Source organism: Liolophura sinensis, chromosome 7, assembly GCF_032854445.1.
Source record: "Liolophura sinensis isolate JHLJ2023 chromosome 7, CUHK_Ljap_v2, whole genome shotgun sequence".
Lineage (NCBI taxonomy): Eukaryota > Metazoa > Mollusca > Polyplacophora > Chitonida > Chitonidae > Liolophura > Liolophura sinensis.
Window position 1 is genome coordinate 34,858,940 of NC_088301.1, and position 17,616 is coordinate 34,876,555.

The following is a 17,616-nucleotide window of genomic DNA, read 5'->3' on the forward strand; positions in this document are numbered from 1 at the left end:
TATACGACGGCGGCCAGCATTATGGTGGGTGGAAACCGGGGAGAGCCCGGGGGAAACCCACGACCATCCGCAGGTTGCTGGCAGACCTTCCCACGTACGGCCGGAGAGGAAGCCAGCATGAGCTGGACTTGAACTCACAACGACCGCATTGGTGAGAGACTCCTGGGTCATTACGCTGCGCTAGCGCTTTAACCGACTGAGCCACGGAGGCCCCCCCTAACAAGTTGAGGGAATGGAATTACAACAATGACTCTTAATTGTTAGTATGTACATGTAGCTTACAGCCATCAAGTTGGATCTACAGGACGCCCAAGTAAGCAGAAGATGTACACAGGATATCACATTTTGTGTGTGAAAGGGCAAATCATTCAGTCATTGCAAATGGTTGTCAGTCAGAGTTTAATACTGCATATATCCAAGCATTAAAAGACATTACTGCAAGAATATCTCATGAAGTTCCACTTTTTTCAAAAAATTTTTTATTATTTGATTATTTTTATTAGGTGAAGGCAGAAGGCACAAAACAGCCAGCAGTGCAAAATACTGAAAATGCAAAAAAGTTACCATACTGGTTTGAAGATGGTATGATATGTATTGTTTTCTTCGTTTCTACATACCAGTTTTAATGATTAACTTCAAATGTTGTTAAAATTAGCTTGACAATATATGTGTATGTTGTGCTGGCTTTTCCATAAATCACAAGTAGTAGTTGAACTGTGATAATTGATAGAAATCAGACAGGCACATTTGTGTGCTGCTTTAAAAAATAAATTTTAAAAATATTAGGTGCAGTAAAATCAATTTTTCTTATTAGGACATGTTTAAGGATTTACAATTTACTACACTTTTTCATGAATCTGCAACAGGATGTCACAAAGAGACCTCTTTCTAAGGGACTGACCATAAAATGATACATGTAATTCCATATTACCATACTGCCTTCAGTCTATTTCATTGTATTGTATTGTATATACATGTAAATGTACTTATAATTATAGCATAAGTATTGCTAATTGTTTACTTCCTGTAGATATTGGGTCTAACAATAGTGGCTTCTATGAACTGTCTGCTGTATTGACTCACAAGGGAAGGTCCAGCTCAAGTGGTCATTATGTCGGCTGGGTCAGGAGAAAGGGAGGCAAGTGATGATATCTGTACAAAAGTATTCAATAATGTGCCAGTGTTCTATCTATTATTAGTTCCCATTCGTACCCATGAAAACCCTAATGGAGAACATTTTTTATCCCATAGAATTCTACTTTTTCCCAGCCTAGATTTGCATCCTAAATTCTTGAAGCAGTAACTAAGCAACATTTTCTGTAAAATGTAAGCCACTGATACTTTCTTGTGCTAGTCTTTTGAGACAGTGTTCTCTCAACATTGCTTAACAATAAAGTCGCCATAACATTGATTTTCAAACCGTAAATTTCTGTTGTAATAATCACAATGATAATGAAACTTAATTTAGTTTACTGTAATCTGTTTTACCTTTAAAGCACTTTTTTCAGTGGAATTTATACATGTAAATTTCATGAAATTGATGCTAAACACGATTTATTTTAGCTGAATAAAACTGTGAAAATTCTTTCTCTACACCCTATAGTTCACTCAGAATGTTTCAGAACATTGGTTGCAGATGTCAATAAAAATGTTGAAGAATTAGGGTACTTTGGTGCAACTTCAGTGTGTTAGTGCGCTTGTGATTTTGGATTGGAATTGTTTTAATGCCCCACATTTTTTTCTTTTGCAGATGAGTGGCTGATGTTTGATGATGACAAGGTTCATCCAGTGACATCTGAAGATATCTTGAAACTGTGTGGTGGAGGTAATGTTGCACTGTTCACCATTAGTTGATTAGGAATATAGATATTTATTTGTAGACAGATGTCTTTGTGCGCAGACATCCTGGGTATTATTTATAACTACTGTGTTATATTTGTTGTAGGTGATTGGCACTGTGCATATGTTCTGCTGTATTCCCCAAGGATACTGTACTTACCAGATGGCGTTGAAAGCATGGAGTCATAAATACAAGAAAAACAGACAGAAGACCCCCTGTTTTTTCCCCAACATCTGAGAAAAAAATTAAGCAGTGTGATTACAAATTTTGCAACAGTGAAGGTTCAGTGTTGGCGATGTATCCAGAGGATTTGTGGTCACTGCTGTCAGTGTGGTTATTCCATTTTTAATAGATCAGCTTGTATCTTAAATACAGAAATTGCAAATAGTACATTTGGTTATTTATATCTAAATGGAAATGAACTACAGTCAACATCTGTTACTATTGAAATGCACTGGTGTAACAAAGCGTACCAAATCTTCTCTATGTTGATAGATTCTCTATCTGTAATGTTTTGCTGCCTTGTTTATAGAAATTTATAACATTGTAAAGTTTGATTGTCAGCAGTGTCTGCTATTGTAGACCAATCAAGACGAATGATGCTGTACAAACTTTATGGGTTTACCATCAATGCTTGTATTGCAAAATGTGATGGAGCCAATTTTCTGTGTATAAAATGTACATTCAAACACTTACAGTAAGTCACCTATAATTTCATGGAATCTTTCACCATCCAATCCCTCAGCTTCATTATGAAGTTAATGAAAGGTCAGCTTCTCTAGTACAATTCATAATGTAGGGAGATATTTGATATTCCATGAAATTGTAGGTTGATTAAAATACTGTACATTGTATTCTGCCTCCAAAGAAGCAAATGCCAGTGTCTGATGTTTTACGCACTATATACTTTCAGAGCATGTGCTTTGTAACCAGTTTTGATTTGTTTGATTGTTGTAACCAGTTTTGAAGTGAAAGCTCACAAAAGTTGATGTGAATACCTATTGGGTTGTCAGAGCAATATTTGATGTATATTTCAACAAGCTGGCTGAATTCCTTGGGCTGATCAGGTGGTGTTGAAGTTTTGTTGATAGTTTTCGAAGATAAGTCATTTTAAGAGGCCTTGTTCATTGGATACTGTGCCAAACAGAAAACTAACCAGTAAAGACTGAAAAAAAAAAAAAAACGAAAATAACATAAGTATTAGTTTGAAGAAGTTTTAAATTGAATATCACTAATTTTGGTTGTTTAATTGGTTGATGTTTTTTCTGGGAGAAAAAAAAAAAATGTTAGGGAACAGTAAGAAGGGAAAGCGAAATTCATGGAAACAGATCTTTGAACAGTTTCAATAGAGAACAATGCTGACATGACCAAAAACAAAATGTGCTAAAGGTGTGTCACATTGCACCCAGACTGTATATGTGGGCTATTTACATGGTTTATACACAATAGTGGGCAACTAAGCAACACAACATAGTGTTCAAGCTGCAACCCTGATTAAAGGATCGTGTCCTGTAAACTTTTTTGGTACCTTGTGACTGTAATAAGAGATAAGTATTCTTAAATTGCCAGATAAATAAATATACATGTATAAATCTTTAGATTTCAATCCATTATAAGCCGACTACATTATATGATGTTTGCTAAAAGAACAGACAAAAAACACAATATGTTATTAATAAATTTTCTGCTACAATTCCTCAACTGTTCCTTGTATAAAAGGGCACTTTTGAATGGAGCTAACTCAAGTACCAGGATGACTAGTGTTTGTCATGTGAAAATTGATGTTCAGTAGCTGCAGCAATGTGCTTTGAACAGTGAACGGAATGTTACGTGTTACCAAAAAGGGATTTTAACCTAAATTTGTAGAATGGAGACTGATTGTAATCTGATTATTGCCCGGAGCCCGTTTTGCAAAGCATACTTTCATAGCATTACGAGCACATAACTACCATGGAGATCAATACTGTAGGTGTTGCCATAGTGGATTGTGCGCTTTGTGAAATGACTCCCAGCTTATTTGGTGGTTTTCATGTGAAGAGAGGAGCCATATTTTGGCCAAATTGCAGGTCTTTTCAGAGTTCATGGGTAGTCATGGGATTAATGGCAAAGTTACATGATGTTATATAAACAGATGTCCAATTTGCCTCTCCATTGTTGTTACATACTGTTTGCTTGATGTACAACTTTAAGGCGTAATCTTCTCTCAAATATGTTGGTATTCTTATTATAGAACTTAAATATAGCCAGTGACCGCCCCAAAGGCGTGTTGGAGCAAAAATTCCCATTTGTACAAAATAGTTGAATGACTGTGCCAGTTCAGTTTGTACTATAATGCTAAGAAAAAATTGCCGATTCATTTAATTTATAAAAATATTTTTAAATATAGATGTTTCTAAATTTCACATTGTTTGACCTCTGATAACCAAATTCTACAAGCTGTCCTCATCAAGCGTCTTTTTTTTTGTACTACATTGTATTCCTATCTCTGTGTGTTCATTTGTGCTTGACTTCTTGGCATTTATGTTTAATATACTTCATGCAATCAAATTGTCCTGTCTTGAGATTTTTGTCTTCAGTCATGAAAATTTCCTGACTTAAATTGTAAAGAAAAAATATCAGTGTCAAGTCTTATAGGCTACAGATTTTTTAATTAAGCAGATAACATCTGCTGAGCAAAATTAAGCCTAGATCAATGGTCTGTTTCATGAAGTGCTAATATGCCAAATTATGGTATTCCACTGGTTCAGAGTCTTGAGAAAACACATTTCAATCTAGTTGCAGCTCTTGTTGGTTCTGGTACAGCTTTTAGTGGGTTTGCTAGTAGGAACTACCTTTACCGTTTTCTTAAACTGAAGCACACATTCTGGTACAAGGTTAAATTCGAATGGCTGCTTTATAGACTCAGTCATATGACTCCAGTGGCAGTTTCTGACAAATTTGACAGCTTTGGCATTATTACAAGTTACTTGAATCAAAGCAAACAATGTTTATTTATCAGAATTGTTGACATTTCAAAGCCATATTTTATTGAAATGGGCTGTTTTATAGGTGGAGCAAATATGAATAAACCACTAGCATTGGTCTAGTTTCTGGCAAACCCTCCCATCTGTGACTTGTCTGACTTGGTGAAATGTAAATGGTGAACAGCAAACTTCATGCAAGACCACACAGAACCACTTCTTGCCGTGAAAGTGGGATTGACCTCGTGTCTCCTCTGACATTAAAGTGGATTGAAATGGAATGAAAGCACCTACTAAATCACTGCCATAATTTTAAAACCTATGTTTATGTAAATCAAGAAAAGCAAAAACGGCATCAGGTTGAATTTGTGGATCATATGCCACCCTTTATTAAATGATATTTGACATGAAATGAACCGAAGTTGCCAGGAATAACTCCCAAAATGCCAACTTGAATTCTGACCTCACTGCTAATGCAGTTCTCTTCTTTGAATTGTTCACGAGACAGCCATTAACAACAATTTAACACAGCATCTTATTAATATACAAGCAAAAAAATCAAATTTACTCCTTATGAAAAAACAGACTTTGGAGAAATTCTGTAATATTTAGAGTGGACATAAATTTTAAGTATTAATTTATACCAATATAGTGTTTTGCATGCTCCAAAATATTTCACTTTTTATTAGTGGAGGAAACCAAGCAGAGCCCATAACTTCTTAAATTACTTTTTCCATAACTTTCTTCATACATCAAATCACCTTGACCTTTAACATCGTTTGCAAAAATTTTATGGGAAATACTGTATGCAGTTTTGAGAAAGTGGCCCATGTGCACTAGTGTACTTTGCTGATAGTTACTTTGGTTCATCTGTTATAATACTTTGTCTACTATTGTTCTGAAAGTATTCAAACTGCATCATCTACATGTATACCTGCAACTTCTGCATCAACTGTATTGCTTCTGGTGGCAGAATCTATTTTTGAAACTTGAAAACATGTCTTAGAAAGCATCTTTTCTGAAATTTGTCTGCAACAATGTCTCCCAAAATCATGGTGCCAAAACAGATAAAAGTAGTGGTTATTCTACATAAAAAGCCACAGCTAAGAATATTCAATATCTTTAATTAGATAAACAGTTTATAAATAACAATGAGAAACCTGATGAAGGAAATTTTATGCGGACAAATTTTACTGGAGATTAATTGGTTAAATCCATGGAAACTGACAAGTTCGAAAGCAAATTTTGAAATGCATCCCAGCGAGAGTCACATGTACATGTATATCATGAAAAACACCTCCAGAGAATCGGTATGTATTGAATACATGCACAAGTAAATGTATTACTAATTTATACAATCATATTTCTAAGAAATATAAACAAAAACTGAAAAGTTTTTTTAAGATATTAAATCTGTAAAATGAGAAAATTTAAATCTGTCAAATTTATGAATTCCAACATTTTAGGCTCACCAGTGGTGTACGTCCATGCTTGTCATAAAAATATGGGCCGTCCTTAAATAGTTCAGTTTTTAGCTTCAAAAGCAAAGTTAACGCCACATATCTGATAATAAAACACAAAGTAGTATTCTACATGTAAAAATAGTCTTGACAAATTATGTGTGTATTGTAACATTACCTCTGAATGTCTGAGCCTACATATTAATATATAAGTTAAATTTAAAATTTCATATCTCATTTTAACAATTCAGTAAAACTACACAAGACTTCATATTCTCTACCACTGGAATGACAATAATCCCATTCTGTAGCAGAACCAATAATTATGAAGTTCAATATTCATATCTGATAAGGTGAACACTTTACACCCATGGCATTAACACCAGTTACCTTACAGTGTGATGATCATTCACATGTCCTTCGTCTTAAATGATAGCATGTACATACTGATACTCCCCGCAAGGGACAACCATGACTCATGGTTAGGTGTCCTTCGTATGAAATCACTCGTACATGTAACATCATACCCTTGCAGCCAGTTTTATCTCCAAACACATGCAGCTAGTCTGAGGCAAATAATGGCTTGGCAGTACTGTGCAGATCTGTCATGGAATATTTCTCGCCATTTCTTACACCAACAGCACCAATACAGTTAATTCAGGCAAACTGCAGCACAGAATACAAGCACTGTTCCTCTGTTTCCTGCAGTATCCATATTGTTACGTCTGACAAACAAGGCCCCAGTCTGGTGTGCTTACTGGTCTCTGACACACAAAGAGATTTCCTCCTCTGAAGTATTCTGTTTTTGTCAGGGCTATGTGGTGTCCTGTCCATCTGTCTGTTGGTCTGTACCGTCTCCCCCTCCCTGAGCCGTGTGCTGTATGTAAACCTGCTGACCACTGGGCAGCTGCTGGATTTGGAACATGGGCTGCTGAGGGAAAAAGAACAATGTGATGATGCAAGTTTAGAAGATGATGAAATTTTGTATATTATAATATAAGTTACAGCATTTCACCCATCTATAAAATAATTAAACAATGATCAGTGCGTGGATAACCCCCAAAATTCAGAGGCAAAGAAAACACTAAAATCAAGTAGACCTAAGACGAAAGGCCATTAAAAACTGTCTAGGAAAACAGTCCAATGTATTTTTTTTTTAGAATTTTTCCAACTGAGGAAATGGTTTTACAACATCAGATTCTACAGGGTCTGAAGTGACCTAGAAGGTATCAGTAACATCATCCAAATTTTTTGTTTGAAATATTTGATTTCAAGGTGTATTCAGTAAATGCATCCATGGATCTATAACTATATGTACATGTATTTAGAATAATTGTTGACAGGATATTTAAATTCATGTCGAGCAGGTAGTGTCTTCATGGTATGTACAGAGTTTGCACATTTGTGTGCACAGTGAATGAGGGAGTGAGTGCTCAGGGTTTAACATATGACGACAAGGAGTCCTTGGGGTGTGTGATGCAATGTGCCTCTGTGGATGCAGGGCGGATTTGCACCGCTCTTTTATCTGGTGCTGCTTACTGAGGCAACTCGCCAAAGGCAAGCCAGACCTACTGTACTTAAATGGATCGATCATTCGATACACTATCTTCTTAATGCTGAGCACTAAGAGAGGAAGCTGCAACTACCTCTTTTAAAGTCTCAGGCACTAACATGTTTAGTATCACCAGCATGCTTAAAGACTAAAATATGTACAAAAATAGCTGGATTTATTGTTTTAGAATTTTTTCAGCCCAGTAAAATGAATTTGAAACTTTAGATTCTATACCATCTATACACTATCTTAGTGAAACTTGGCGGGACAATGGGCTTGCTTTGAAGACCTCATCGAGTTAAACAATATTCCACAATATAAGTTTAAACAATGTCATGCAGGATGTCAACACTTTCTTTGCTGCACTGTAGCTGACCCATAAAATCTTACCCTGGCCAACAAAACTGAATAGTACTGTCTAAGAATAAAAGTTCAAAACCTGATAATTTGAATAAAAATATAAATATACCTAATTATTTAAAATCATATTTTTCGATGAGGTCTTCAAAGCAAGCCCATTGTCCCGCCAAGTTTCAGTAAGATAGTGTATAGATGGTATAGAATCTAAAGTTTCAAATTCATTTTACTGGGCTGAAAAAATTCTAAAACAATAAATCCAGATATTTTTGTGGAGAATGTTTAATGGTCTTGCATCTGACATATACTTCACATTAGTGTTTTCTTTGCCTTGAATTTGTAATATCAAGCATGCTATGGGCAAGCTGCTAAAGTCTTACTTCTGAAACTCTTTGGCATTTGGTGGCATTTGAAACACATATCTAAATTTTGGTGTTGGGATTTGTACCATGTACACTTTTGATGTTAAAGGTCCGTGCAATCTTGTCATTAACTAAGAGCTTCATCGCCCTATAAATATTTTTTGTGGGATAATGAGAGTGGATTTCCTACTGTAGAGTCAACACAGCAACATCACAGTCAGTAGGCACTTCTAAAAGATTTATGACCTGGGAGCCAAACTCCATCACAATTTGCCAGTACCTTATTAAATGCATTAATTGTTGAAATGTAAATGTACAAGAGTGGCATTTATAACAACTCCAGAAATACATAGTATGCACAACTTTCATTCCTAACCTCTCAGTTATGAGAAAGTCCATCTTTGAGCTTACTGTTTAACATACCTGTGCGGCTGCTGCTGTAAACTGCACATCAGTGGGTTGTGACTGAGGTGTCTGAATGACAATAGGCTGACTGGATTGCTTCCCCTGGAGCTGTAACTGAATGGCCTGGAACTGTGCCGGAGTCAATTGGATCTGCAAAGACAAAGTAAACATGTGAAAAAACATGTCTCTTGCTTCCAAATACAAATATGGTGAACAGCAAAATGGGATGAACTTAAATAGCAGCTACAGTATAATCTGTTATTTGTTCATGCATAACCAATCAAGCAATATTTGACTATATTCAGTATTTTTATTATAACTGTTTGTTGCATTGCCTGCCCACAATGTTTGCTATTATGTTATTAACCACACTAGGTATAATAGTTGTGAATAAAATAACTAGGTGAAAAAAAAATTCAAGCATAGTGTAATATTTAATAGATGTGTGGTCTTTTTGAACCTCTTTAGTAACATCAAAGACACAGTGCCAGTAACACTGCCTAAACAAATCCATATGTCAGGACAAAGGAGTGATTGAAGAAAAAAGTCTTACTGGAACATTCTGTACTTCACCCGATGGAGTAATGACTTGTTGGAACACTTGTGTTGTCTGCTGTTGCAGCTGCTGTGCTGGCTGTGTTTGATGTAATTGAATTTGTGGCTGTTGTTGTTGTTGCTGCTGCTGTTGCTGCTGTTGCTGCTGTTGTGCTGGTGCCTGGACTTGAATAACTTGGGTTTGGGGTTGACCTGCATTCTGGAGTAAAAATACAGTATGTAAACACATGTACATGGCTTTTTGATCTTCAGCCGAGATTTCAAATTTTTTCACAAATATTACATAATTTTTGTCTTTAAGCACATCAAGAAATATACCCAGGCCACATATAACTTTCATACACTTGAGCAAGAACACAATCAACGTAGGATTTTTGCATATGACAAAACTGTAACTGTAACACATCACTAGGATTGCTCTTCATTGCATACCAGTTAAGAGAGAAAACTTTATCTGGCAATTTTCACAAAGAAAATAAATTCTGGTCACCAGATTTCTTTCTTTTGCTAACTTACTGCAGGAACAGGCTGTGTCTGTCCTGGCTGTCCAAGCTGGATCTGAAATGGTTGCTGTATAATCTGCTGTCCAGCTGAAAACAACAATTAAATAAAAAATGTTGTTTGAAATAAAATACACTTGGACTCCAGGATAAGAAATAGCACAAAAATAGAGCGAAAAGAAATTGTGTGCTCAAGGATGAAGTTGTTGTAAGAAGCATTTTATACAATAAACAGAATTTGTTAAATTGAAAATCTTCTGTGCTCTGAATACATGTACTTGTTATTCATTCAAAACAAGCACAAGTAATAGTCTGAAAAGCCAGATAAAAGTTTTTTTTCTATTGTTTAAAAAATATTTTTGAATCTGTAGTAATCTGCTGAAGAAACACAGTGTGAATACATGTATAAGAATACAGCACCAATTTAAGACCTTGGTACACAGGTAAAATGTCACATTCCTGGTCATCTCCAACTTATTTGACATTAAATTTCATCCAAAATCAACTAACCCTAATTCCTCAACCTTTTCGTACATGAAAGAGCAACTTTCTATGCAATTTATGTACATTTTTAATTTGATTTTAGATAAAGAACCACATTGGTCGCATAAGTATAATTTTATCAGTCAATGCAGAATAATGGCTGCATGCTTGAATAAACACCTTGCAAACATGCAAAAAGGTTGAAGAATTGCAGCACTCATTTTACCTTTGAGAGTTTTCTTCGAAATCTTCGAAAGGATTTTGGAGGTTTTTATGGAGATACAATGATATCATATGGGAAAAATGAAAAGTTTCAGCACAAAAAGTAATATCTTAAGGTCCTTATCTAATAGAATTATACTACAGTACACAGCAGGCCTTACCTGGAACTTGGAGTTGATTGGCAATGGCTTGGGTGGTAGCCTGTGTGGCTTGTACAGGACTTGCCTGCACGGCTCCTGTCTGCGCTGTAGTCTGGGCTGCCTGCTGCTGCAGGTTACCAGTGGCTTGCTGAGCCAGCTGGAAATAATACTGAACCTGATCCGCCATCATTGACGTTGTTCGCACATTATCTTCCTGAAATCACAAATACAATATGAGACTGCATCAAATAGCACTGATCTGCAGACCAAATCTGGATGAATGGGACTGATATCAGTACAATATCATAAGTACGTATCCATGCGATGAGAATACCTTCAACAAATACAAACATTTCCAGTCAGCTATTTAAATTCTAGCATCAGAGCAAAAAAAGGTCTGCAGAAATACCTATTACATAGCAGTCAAAATTATAGTGTGAAAGAGAAAAATTGACAGTGACAATGTGTTTCAGAAGATATAACAAGTTTTGCAAGCAAACGTGTGTGCCTTTATCCATCGTGACTCTTCACAGTGGTACAGGAAGCTCAGTGAAAAGGTGTGGGAAGACAGTCCCAGGCAAAACAGGCAAGTGTCCAGATGCCACCTATGCTCTGGAAGCCCTCAGCATGATTTTTTTTTGTCCTGGCATGTAAATTGAGGTGCTACATGCTCATACAGACTTGGTCTCATAACTTTCACTGGAGGTTGGATATTTTTTATATTGACTCGTTTTGGACCTTCATCCTAAGTCCTGATAAGTGAAGGGTCAAAGGTTCGATGTGACAAAATTTCTATATTTGCTTGTTTTCATGCCAATTTCTAAAGTGAGCTCCTTCATTCTTACCTGTCTCTTAGCTGGTTTGAGTTCCTCCCTCGGAACAATATCAATCAGGAAATCGAACTGGTCAAATTTTGAAATTGCCATGGCAATGTCATTCCTCTGCAAATATGTAACATAAATATTTATGCTTCAATATGCCAAATCCCAGACTACCTCACTACTAACTAACTTGGACTATTATGTACAAATTAACTGGAATATGTGAAAGTTTTTTTCCAAAAATATTGTTTTCCTGTATGTTGGAACACAGCCTGAGTGATTGATTTTTGTTTAAGAATTTTTTAATTCATTAAAAAATCAGCTCGTTTAAAACAAACTTCTGGGAATGATATCCGCCAGCCCAACCAATATTTAACAACTCCCAAATTTGAAAATAAAAACAAAAAACAAAAACACAAAAACAAAAAATTTGTCAGTATGATTCATGCTGTTTCACTTATAACAATATGCAGATGGCACGTTACATGTGCGTATATATTAAAGTTTGTTATAGAATGCCCACTTTTCCCATGTTGCAAGTGAAGACAAATACTGACAATGCAGATGTGACATACCTGAAGTGTTCGTCTTTTGTTGTCTTCTGTGTGCACCCATGCCCTTAAAGATAATTCACTAATGAAGATTTCTGCAGCTTTAGCAAATAAAACAGGTGCTTCAGCACTTATCATCTGAAAGGAAATGAAATGAATATCTTATGAGTGCATGTCCACTAATAGAGAAATCACATACAGGCCTCATGGTCAAAAAGAGAAGAACAGGATAACTTTTCACTTTTTTTTTCCATGGTAAGTATTTCAATAATCAATGAAGCTTTATTGGCAGAGATACACCTGACCTTCAACATATCACGAATTTGATTTGGGTTTACAGCCAAGATCACAGACAGGAGCAAGTTGTGCATAAATCAGCTGTTATAGTTGTGAGAGCTAAAGCAGACGCAAGAATAAGTTGCAAACTGATAAGTTTCATTATCTTAGGAAATAAGGCTCATAACAGACATACTTAAGTACTATGGATAATGCACATCTACATAAATGTAAGTCTCCTCAGTGTTTCAATGATATTTCTTACCTTGACATCTTCATCCAGTTTCATGATTTTCTTAATTCTGGCTAGTGGAAGTTCGTGTGTCTTAAAAGTTGACTGTGGACAAAGCCAGAAAAAAAGTGAATAAATAGAAAGTTTTGTAAAATTACTGTCGACATCAAGGACATTACAGTGAGTAAAACAGCAAGATTTGGACAGTTTCAAAAGATTTTGCATATTTACATTAGCTTAGATTAGTAAACAGTAAACACTTACATTGTTCATTAAATTTATTTCTCCTGAAACCTTTGGCCAAAATTCATTGAGCAACATAGATGATTCTGTGATTGCACCAGGTGTGGCTGTTCCTTGGAAGGTGGGATCCTGGCCAGCCATCCTGAACTCTCAATAGTAATCCCAACTTAAAAAAAAAATAAATGTAAAACATTATTATATATATATATATATATATATATATATATATATATATATATATATATATATACATCTGAGTGAAATAACAAATATACAAACAAAAAACATTAAGATATGAATGACCATTCTGATAATCTGTAGTTATAATGATCCCAGGTGCACACACTGTCCTTTGTGGATAAAATTTGACCACCTATATCTTTTGTTAACATAATGATGGAAATCAGTGAAGCACTGCTTGAACATTATGCTGATGAAAGATTTATTCATGTCTTATACATTGACACATGTATGTATATTTTCAAACTTACAAGATTGTAGCTGATCTTGTTCAATTTGACTTTTTTGAAGTCTAAAAAGCTGTAAACGATCATTTCGTGTGAAAATTTTGAGATAATTTGCATAGTTAAGTTTCGATGTTTTGAAATACCAAACGTACTAATACATGTATGGAAAAGGGATACAATTCCATGAACGGCCAGAGAGTTAAATTTTCATGGGCTGTTACAGTTTCACAAAATTTTCATGAAACTTTGCAAGCGTAAAGCAGTAGAATGGCATGATGTATTTTTTCAATTCCGTGAAATTTTTTACGCTGTCACCATTTAAAGATAGGATTTTGACTTAATGAAATTTGATCCTGTCAACGCAACTCCTATATGGATCTAAACAGATTTTCATGAGACATGGCAGATGTACTTCCACCACTAGACTGAAAGGAACTTACCTTCAGCACACAGGTAGATAGCGCTTATGTATAATAAGCAAAAAATTTAATTTCTTACATTCACCCCTATTTTCCTAGTCATGTCCTCATGACTACTAATGAAACGGGAGTCATACACACATAGAATCCACCAAACCTACATGTGCCAACCCCGTCAACACTGCTCCCAGCACCAAGTGTTACACAGCTTACTAGTCAGGGATTTGAACCAGCTAGTATTGCTGAGATTGGATTCTATCATTAGACTAAAGTGAAATTCCCTCCAGCTACATCTGTGATGACCTATATGATGTGTTTACTGTAATATGGTTGTGCACAGCATATTGGAGTAAAAGGGCATATAATATATGAAAGCATTTTAAAGTTTCCAAAATGTATTTCACTGACCCACATATTTTCATTCTACAGATTACTTGTTAACAAAACATATGCTATCACTACAGTACATAATTTAAAAAAAAAAAATTGAGTGTCACAATATATGTAACAACTCTTCCTGAAGTTTTCATGAAAATTAGTAGACATGTTCATGGGGGACAATATGAAGAGCTGCATAAGGAGTGGAGAGTGGGCAGTGTAATTTGCCTACATGCCCAAACCGTAGTGGATGAAATGCCACATACAGAAATGTCACGGCTTTTGTTGTTTGTCACATTGACCAATGAAAGAAATCCATTCTACATGTATATGTATGTCTACAGTACTCTAGATTCACCTGTACTCTATATGTTTCTGTATAATCTTCACATGAGTAGTTGTCTGATAAATCTTCCACTCCTCTTTCAGATAATATGTGCCTTTGCCTTATCTCAACGGACATTTCTTATAACTGATAAATATATGATATTAATTTACATGGTAAATATATTACTGGTTTTGCATACTGCAATGTTATATTTCTGGGACCATATGCCTGTATATTCATACATTACAACAGTGTCTGGCTGCTACATTCAAGTTCTTTAAATATGCAATCAAGCACAAATGCAAGCTATCAACAATGCCTTTGGTGTAATTAAATAGCACAAAAATTGTGTATTCATCTTCATGGTTTGTATCAAACACTATTTTTTAAATGTATTTGGTGACCACATAATAATGTAAATATTACATCCTGTAAAGTTTGTAAATGTATTAATATGTAGGTCACCATTTTAATAATTTATACAAGCAGGAAGTTCTGTAAGTGTTAAGGAACTGGCTGGTGGCAGCTTGCATAGGGGATCTTAAATTCCCATTTCACATTTAACATGCAAAAAAGGGTACGTTTTGTAGATAGGACATATAGAGAGCATACAAAATATAAAAAGTCATTAAGAAACATGCTTTTTATTCCCTGAGGCTTATGGCCAGTGTGGTCTGCAAGTGAAGACGTAGCCCTGGCAAAAAGTTCGTATGACCATGAGGGTTGTTTATGTACATAGACAACACACACTTCTTGCTTTTTCCCAAACATATGGCAATTTTACTACATCAGAAAAAGAACATGGACTGTAGTAAATCGAGTAATGAAACAAATTTCATTGAGAGACGGATAGTAACAAACGTAAAGCCAGAGAACTAATCAACGTTGAGAATGTGTGAGGGGAAAAACTTGGAACCAATAATAGTGGTGGGAATGACCGCCAATCAGTTACTCCCACCAATGACAACAAAGAAACCTTCCAGCAAGGTGCCTGGACTAACACACCGGTTAGAAGTCGGCACTATAAATGCTGAAACAAGACAGATACCTGTCCTGACTATCTTCAGTAGGCTCGAAACGAGATCAAAGGCATACTTACACTGCTGTCAAATATCTTCCTTAAAACTGTGAAAATGGCGACGTTTCGCTTTTCACTTCATTTGACCCACATTTGCAATCGCGTAACTTCTCGCGGGAAATGGGAAAACACGAGAAACATATTTGATGGACGGAAGTGCCGAAATTACACAGCAGGCAGTATTTATCTTGACTGATGATTTGTTTGACAGCTTGTGTTTTGATTAAAAAATTTTATTTCAGTGTAGCACGTTAACAGAGAAGACACTGGTCATGTTTGGGAAGAAACAAAAGAGCCCTAGTCCTAACCCACCGAGGAGAAAAGGGGCGGCTCTGATGGAGCAGGTATGTTGGAAGTTATTTTGACATGATGATGCTGATCCACATGACAACTGTTTGTGTTACGCACAACAACAACAGCACGTTTCCTCCTTAACTATTTTAGTCCCTTTTATTTCAGCATACTCTCTCAATAAATCACGGAATTATTGTGTTTAAATTGGAGGGAATTGTTTATGGTGATGTCTGAACATGTGTATTCATTTGTATGTATACATCTTGGCTTACATGTAGTTGCGGAATGTAACTCAGAAATCGACCAACACGCAGTGTTTGGAGTTACGGAGAATAACTGCTTTTAATGTGTCGAATAGACGGTAAGTCACATTTACTGCATCTTCTTGTGTGCATTAAATCTTCCCTAGTGTAAATCGATGGCAACCGAGTTATCGCCACAATCAACTCAACTGTTCTGAGTCTTGCCGAAACAAAAACCATCCATGACAACAGCACAAATTCACAAAATAAATACATTTTCATACACTACACCCACTCTGGCCATAAGCTGTCTGTCACCATTTTGATCACTTGCAAGAACTAAAGAAGCTGAAGCAATTAGCGCCATCTGATGACAGGGGGTAGGGAACCAGCCAAATGGCCCACTTGACTTGCCTAGTGTCCTAGTGTTACTATATGCCATAGGTATCTCTCTGTAAATACCGTATTATTTTCAACGATCACATCAATCTCGTGACATGTATGTACGACTGTCAGAACGAGATGGCAGCCACAGCGGGTGTAGTGTCTGAAAATGTATTTATTTTGTGAATTTGTGCTCGTCATGGATTGTTTTTGGTTCGGCAAGATTCAGAACAGGCTAGTTGAGTGCAAGGACCACTTGGTTGACATCGATTTATGCTAGGGAAGATTTAATGCCCATGTGAAGATGCGGTAAATGTGGCTTACCATCGATCCAACACATTGGAAGCACTTATTCCCCGTAACTCTCACAACACTTTGTGTTGGTCAGTTTGAGTTACATTCTGGAACTAGAGTTACATGATGTACTGTATTGTACATATCATCAAAAGTTATAAATTTTTGCCCTGTCAGGAATGTTCATTTCAGCCATATTTTTATCATGTCCGCATAGGTTATTTAGTACTTTAGTTGTTGCAGACTGGGGTAATTCTCATTAGAGCGACGCAAAGAATCCACAATTAAATGTCAGATTTATGGCACTGCTGAGAATGTATGTACTGCCAGAAGTACTTTACCTAGAAACATGCAACTTTCCTATAGCAAATCTCCATGGCAGTTTACACTTTGATCCCTAACACATTATGTAATGTATCTGCGCAGCCATGTATTTTTTTTTTGGTCTCTGTTGCGAAGCAAACGTTTGAGAAACGGCTGATGCATGGTGGGAAAAAATGTTCCAAACACAAATAGAAATCAACTTTCATCAAAACTACAACAGAGAGTTTTTCTTAAAAGGACAACAGTGTCTTTCTTTGTGATCGTTTAGGAGTTGCATGGAAATATAAAAATGCAGGCATATTTGTCATTTTTTTGGAGGAATTCCACTTTGTTTATACAAAAAAATGCATCAGAAAAATGTTCAGAATTAATTCAGAAGTTCTAAGAATGTCAAAATTAGAGTGTGATGTATAGTTTCCTCTGTTTCGTCCCAGTGTCTGTCTCATCCC

General features: G+C 35.9%; 3 protein-coding genes across 8 annotated transcripts in view; 2 read left to right on the top strand and 1 right to left on the bottom strand.

The window, feature by feature from the left end:
- The window catches only part of LOC135470867 (ubiquitin carboxyl-terminal hydrolase 14-like), a 4,680-nt gene extending 1,658 nt beyond the window's left edge, over positions 1 to 3,022 (top strand). The window contains exons 2-5 of the mRNA XM_064749914.1: positions 504 to 582; positions 1,031 to 1,138; positions 1,751 to 1,825; positions 1,946 to 3,022. Of these exons, the coding sequence (XP_064605984.1) occupies positions 504 to 582; positions 1,031 to 1,138; positions 1,751 to 1,825; positions 1,946 to 2,028 (345 nt within the window). The 3' untranslated portion in view covers positions 2,029 to 3,022. The remainder of the gene's footprint in view (positions 1 to 503; positions 583 to 1,030; positions 1,139 to 1,750; positions 1,826 to 1,945) is intronic.
- A 2,139-nt stretch (positions 3,023 to 5,161) lies between these two features.
- LOC135470457 (nuclear transcription factor Y subunit gamma-like) lies at positions 5,162 to 15,712 on the bottom strand. 2 transcript variants are annotated; one of them, XM_064749420.1, is made up of 10 exons: positions 15,651 to 15,712; positions 12,981 to 13,125; positions 12,750 to 12,821; positions 12,233 to 12,346; positions 11,682 to 11,777; positions 10,858 to 11,050; positions 10,008 to 10,081; positions 9,490 to 9,690; positions 8,955 to 9,086; positions 5,162 to 7,188 (listed from the first exon to the last, which is right to left on the bottom strand). In XM_064749420.1, the coding sequence occupies exons 2-10, from the start codon at positions 13,098 to 13,100 to the stop codon at positions 7,075 to 7,077; spliced, it is 1,116 nt and encodes a 371-aa protein (XP_064605490.1). In that variant the 5' UTR covers positions 13,101 to 13,125; positions 15,651 to 15,712; the 3' UTR covers positions 5,162 to 7,074. The 2 variants fall into 2 exon arrangements, with proteins under 2 accessions (XP_064605490.1, XP_064605489.1); XM_064749419.1 differs by having other exon boundaries at positions 5,162 to 7,191.
- A 60-nt stretch (positions 15,713 to 15,772) lies between these two features.
- Positions 15,773 to 17,616, top strand: part of LOC135469614 (coiled-coil and C2 domain-containing protein 1-like) — a 29,605-nt gene continuing 27,761 nt past the window's right edge. For all 5 annotated transcript variants that reach the window (XR_010444342.1, XM_064748117.1, XM_064748118.1 and 2 more), the window contains exon 1: positions 15,773 to 15,973. Coding sequence is in view for 4 of the 5 variants with exons in the window: in XM_064748117.1 (XP_064604187.1) it covers positions 15,902 to 15,973 (72 nt within the window). In the remaining variant the exon portion in view is untranslated. The remainder of the gene's footprint in view (positions 15,974 to 17,616) is intronic.